Raw genomic sequence first — 5390 nt, 5'->3', positions numbered from 1 at the left:
TCTCTTTATCTCTCACATTCTTTCTATGTTTACCTCATTTCTCTCATACCCCCCTCCACAACCACCCACCCCCCTGCCCCCGCCCCCCCACACACACACCCTCTATCATATCCCATCTTATTATTACTATATGCTCTCTTTGTCTCCTATATCTATATCTCACATAGTGTTTAATTCATGTCTCACCCTCATAATGTAGCCCCCACCTCCCCCCCCTCTCTCTACATGAATACATCTCTCCCTCCATAATTACTCTCATTATCCATCATTGTCCATCATACTCTTGCTCTCCCCACCATTGTATACATCTATTTTGGGCCTTATTTATTCTTTTTCTTATTTAGCTCATCTTTCCCTACTCACCTTCTACATATCTACATCTCCTACCACCCCTCCCTCTCCCTCTCCCTATATCTCTCTCTCACACATGCTTGATTTTGTTTCAAAGGTTTGACTTTACTTGTTAATTTTGACTTTATTTCTAAAGTTTGTCCCAATTTATTAATTTCATTTATATCATACCCAGTCGAAGTCTAAGATGAAAGTCTCGTAACCATCAATGAGTTGTGCCAACACATGGAAACTACACCTCACTCTAGATTGGTAGATAAATTGATGTAGTTTGGTACAACACTAAGGGGAACAAGGTCATATTGGACAAAATCTCATGCAAAATTGACAGATTTGCTTCATCAAATTGGTTGTCCTACAATATTTTTCACATTGAGTGCAGCAGATATGTATTGCCCTGATTTACATGCTCTAATGCCAGGAACAATGCCAACTAATCCACGTGAAGCTCAAAATTGGCCCAGGCAAAATATAATTGATTATCCTCACATTGTGGCACCCTATATGCACTTGAGACACGATATATGTTTAGAAAAGAGATTCTAGAAAATGGAATGAATGTCAAAGATTTTTGGTGTAGATATGAATGGAAACATAGGGAGTCCCCACATGTGCATGGATTCATATGGATCAAAGGGGCACCTAATATAGAGAACATTGACTGGTCAAATGAGGATGAACGCAAAAGTGCTGAAAGATATTTTCATTCTATCGTTCATGCATGGAACCCTAGAGAAGATCCTCACCAGCGAAATATACAGGTATGTTTATAAATATGTATTCTATGGTATAATTTGATATGACCTTATTTACTCATTCAACTTATTTTGAATTGTAGGCTTTCATGAATTTTCAACAACACCCATGTCTCAAAAACACGAGACAACTTGCATAGGTCAATCTAGATCATGACTATGAGGAGATCCTAAATTGTGTAGAAAAACACACAATTTGTAAGGAGGGTGCATGTTTGAAGAAAAAAAAGGGGCATATGGTTTGCAGGTAATCATTTCATTACATTGTGATATTTAAACAAAAATTAGAAATTGGTCACTAGCGTCACATGACTAACTACATATCTCTCTTATATTTATTATAGGTATAATGCACCTTGGCCATTAAACCTAGAGGGATCAAAATTATATGAAGATAGAGAAACAGGTGAAAAGAAATTTGAACCAGCTAGAAATGATGAAAGAGTCAACTCACATAATCACCACATACTACAGCTATGGAGAGCGAATATAGATTGGCAACCTATTCTTTCCAAACATGTTGTGGTGAAATACATTGCCAAATATGCAGCAAAAGCTGAGAAAAGCTCAAAAACATACCACCAAATGTTGATGCGCCTTTCCAACATGGAAAACCTAGATGATTTAGCAGCACATGCATATAGGAAACTTCTAACTGAGACAATTATAGAAAGAGACATTGGTGCTCAAGAAACATGTCATATGTTATTAGAGCTTCCATTGGTAGAGTGTAGTAGAAGATTTGTTAATCTAAATGTCTCCCATGAGGTCTTCAAACCTGTAACTATAAATAATGAAAATGGAAATGATGAAGAGAATATTGAAGAGCAAACAAAATCTTTCATTGATGGGTACAAAAAAAGGCCCCTATGTATGGAAGCTATCACATTAATTGATGCTGCAAGATCATGGATATATAATCCTAAAAGAAGAAGAGAGAATAAATGGGAGCCAAGGGACAAAGCAAAAACAGTCAGAGTGTTTCCTAGATTTGTATCTATGCCTTCACATGAATCATCTAAATGGGTTAACTTTTGTTTATCAGAATTATTGCTCTACAAGCCATTCCATGATATAGAACAAGATATTGGTCATAATGATGACACCATCATACAAAATTGGGAGACATTTAATTACATTTCTTGGCATGTTCAACGTACTCTGGTGACAGACAATGATGAAAAACCAAGTGATTTTTACATTGAAGACAATGAAAATGTTCAAAAAAATACAACAGAACACGAATGGAAAATTATATCTAGGTTGCATCGTGGTCAAAACATAGAGTGCTCAGAAATAGACATGTTGGGGAGAAGAGACATTGACAAACATACAAATTGGTCTATTGATTATAAGGGAGAGGAGTACACTACTACAGCAATCAATTTTATAAGTAATGTGAAGAATCATGGTTGTCTAATATATGATGACATTCCCCAATGCATCAACTACATGACCCTTGGTGATAAACATAAAAAGGTAGTTGACATTATTATGACACACTATCACAAAAATCAGAATGTGGAGCCATTGTTCATAATAATTCAAGGAACAATAGGCACTGGAAAGTCATATCTAATTGGTGCCATTAGTCAATCTCTTCAAAATGTAGCAATGCCCTCTGTACCTCCCCTTCTATTACTTGCACCAACAAGAGTTGCAGCATTCAACATAGGAGCTTCTACAGTTCATTCAAAATTAAAAATACCAATACAAGGTTTTTGTCAATTAGAAGGAATAAGACTCGCCAATTTTCAAGAAGAAATGGCACATATCAAGTATATCTTGATTGATGAAATGAGCTTCATTGGTCAAAACATGTTGGAGAACATTGACTCTCGACTTCGACAAGCATTCCCACAAAATGCAAATATAAGCTTTGCAGGTAAAAGGCTTCACTTTTCCTCATTAACAAGTGTAGCATGTATAAAATATAGACTATTACGTTACTAAAATATAATTTCAAATTAATCATTCTGAGATAAATATTTTCATTCTTATATTTCAGGTGTATCTATTATTTTGGTGGGAGATTTGGGCCAGCTTCTTTTGGTTGGTGACAAACCAACATATGACAGTAACAGAATGGAAAAGTTGCTATGGCAAGAATTCAAGATTTTTGTTACTTTGGACAAGATATTCAGACAAGATGGGGAGAATCAGGATCAACAAAGATTTTGCCAACTTTTGATGAATGTAAGAGATGCAAAACCACAGATTGATGATTGGAGGTTGCTAATGACAAGAACCCCTATCAACATAGATCTTCCAACAAATTTATAGTTTGAAAATTTTGTCCATCTATTCTCAACAAATGAAAATGTTCGTAGTCATAATAAAAAAATGTTGCATTCATTGAAGTATCTTGTTGCACATAGTGTTGCGACAAAAGCACGACATGGTAATGCATTGGAAGATTATTCAAATGATGAGCTTGATCTAGAATTGCTACTTTGTAAGGATGCAAGGGTCATGCTAACTTCTAATCTATGGGTACAAGCAGGTCTTGTAAATGGATCTTTGGGGTATGTTCGAAATATAGTCTACAAACAAGGAAGCACTCCACTTGAACCTCCAACATATGTGATGGTTGAGTTTGACAACTATTCTGGACTACCATTTGAAGACCATCATCCAAAAACAATTTCAAGAACACCAATACAGAAGGGTACAACACTTCAATTGCCTTTAAGATTGGCATGGGCATTGACTATACATAAATCTCAGGGTTTTACTCTTCCAAAAGCGACAATTGATATAGGACCAAGAGAAAGAACAGGATTGACATTTGTGTCAATTTCTTGTGTTAAATCTTTACAATGTCTAAGAATAATGCCTCCATTCACATATGATCGCTATGAGAAAATGAAAAAAGGTAGACAAGTTGCCAAGCGCAAGGATGAAGAAAATAGACTTAAGTTGTTGGAAGAGAATTGATGTAATATTTTTGTTTTTAATACTTTGTCCAATGCAATTACAATTTTGATTTGCCACTTTAATATTTTGTAATTTTTGTTATATTTACTATACTATTGTATATTGTAGTATTTAAATAAAATTTTCGTTTACTTGTATACTACTACAAATCACATTTCAAATGTTTCAAATACATGTTTTCACATCCATAAATATATAAATACACTTTTAATATACCCTTGTAATTTTTTTTTAGTTTCCTTACATTAAAGAAAATGATCACTTATTTTCTTATGCCTTTATAAGTTTGTATCACACTATGTCAAATAATTTTTTCCAAGACAAAAAATACTAACATTTAAAAAATGTGTGTCAAAATATGAATTTGATCAAATATATTTTATGTTTATTTCATGTAAAGTACCTTAGTTTAAATATTATGGTTACTATCCTTGATTCAACATTTCTTTCCTTTTTGAAAAAAAAATATATATTCTTTATCATGTTTTAATGATATAATTTTTTTTCATAATTTTCATGCAACTTACGAAGATGTTAGACAACTTGCGTTTGGAATGGGCTTACTGGTGGTTACGAGACTTTCATCATAGACTTCCACAAAATGTCATCCTTCGTATAGAGGAGTTGAGTGTTCGGCATTGGATAAGGGATAGAATGACCAGTCAAATTATAAACAATGGACCAAGGAACAATCAATTAAAATTTTATAACTATGCTTTGTACTTCAACTTCCACTATGCCACAAAAGTGAAGATGAACTTAGATGTCAAATTTCATCACCTACAGATCGAGGTTGTAGACTTTTGCAGATGGCTAGAAGCTTTGTATCATGAGATCCGTTATCTTTATCTTGCAGGATGTATTTATCAAATTATCATTGCCCCAATAGTAAATTTCAGGAAGCACACTCTCTCTGATGAGCTCAATATAAAGTTTATCAAATTTCTTAAAGGAGAATCTAAAATTAGCTATCAAAAGGGTCCACTCGAAGAATGGTTGATAGCTACTCTTAATTTTGGTTACACAATCACGTTCACAATACATCAAGTCATTCCATCTTTCAGGTTGTTGCATGCAAATTATGGCATACCTACATTATTTCACATAAAGTCTACTCTATCAATTAAAGTACGAAAAATTCTTCATGGAAATGTAGAGTTATTGCCAGTCCATCCATGGTTGAGAAAGTAAAAATATTCTGCATATTATTTCTCAATATATTGTCAACATTTTGAACAATACTATTTTTTATCATACCCAATTTTATAATAGCTATTAAATATTACATTATTAAGTTTTCTGATGGACTATGTCATCATTTCTTTCAATGATTATTAAGTATTTTTT

The 5390-nt window shown here is 33.7% G+C and overlaps 1 protein-coding gene across 1 annotated transcript; it reads left to right on the top strand.

Annotated features, from left to right (window-relative positions):
- Positions 1-2720: 2720 nt before the first annotated feature.
- LOC149530706 (uncharacterized) lies at positions 2721-4043 on the top strand. The gene is made up of 3 exons (XM_089808232.1): positions 2721-2991; positions 3115-3302; positions 3468-4043. The coding sequence occupies exons 1-3, from the start codon at positions 2721-2723 to the stop codon at positions 4041-4043; spliced, it is 1035 nt and encodes a 344-aa protein (XP_089664358.1).
- The last annotated feature ends 1347 nt before the right edge of the window (positions 4044-5390 follow it).

Source organism: Cupressus sempervirens, chromosome 11, assembly GCF_028749045.1.
Source record: "Cupressus sempervirens isolate cs-2001-9-10 chromosome 11, ASM2874904v1, whole genome shotgun sequence".
NCBI classification, from domain to species: domain Eukaryota; kingdom Viridiplantae; phylum Streptophyta; class Pinopsida; order Cupressales; family Cupressaceae; genus Cupressus; species Cupressus sempervirens.
Note: the sequence above shows the minus strand (reverse complement) of the source record. Positions and strands in the feature narration are given on the sequence as shown.

Bases quoted from the DNA above. Each gene is read 5' to 3' on its own strand.
- LOC149530706 (XM_089808232.1), top strand. From the start codon at position 2,721: ATGCCCTCTGTACCTCCCCTTCTATTACTTGCACCAACAAGAGTTGCA. The intron at 2,992-3,114 runs GTAAAAGGCTTC...CTTATATTTCAG, and splicing joins TGCAAATATAAGCTTTGCAG to GTGTATCTATTATTTTGGTG. The intron at 3,303-3,467 runs GTAAGAGATGCA...CATTCATTGAAG, and splicing joins TTTGCCAACTTTTGATGAAT to TATCTTGTTGCACATAGTGT.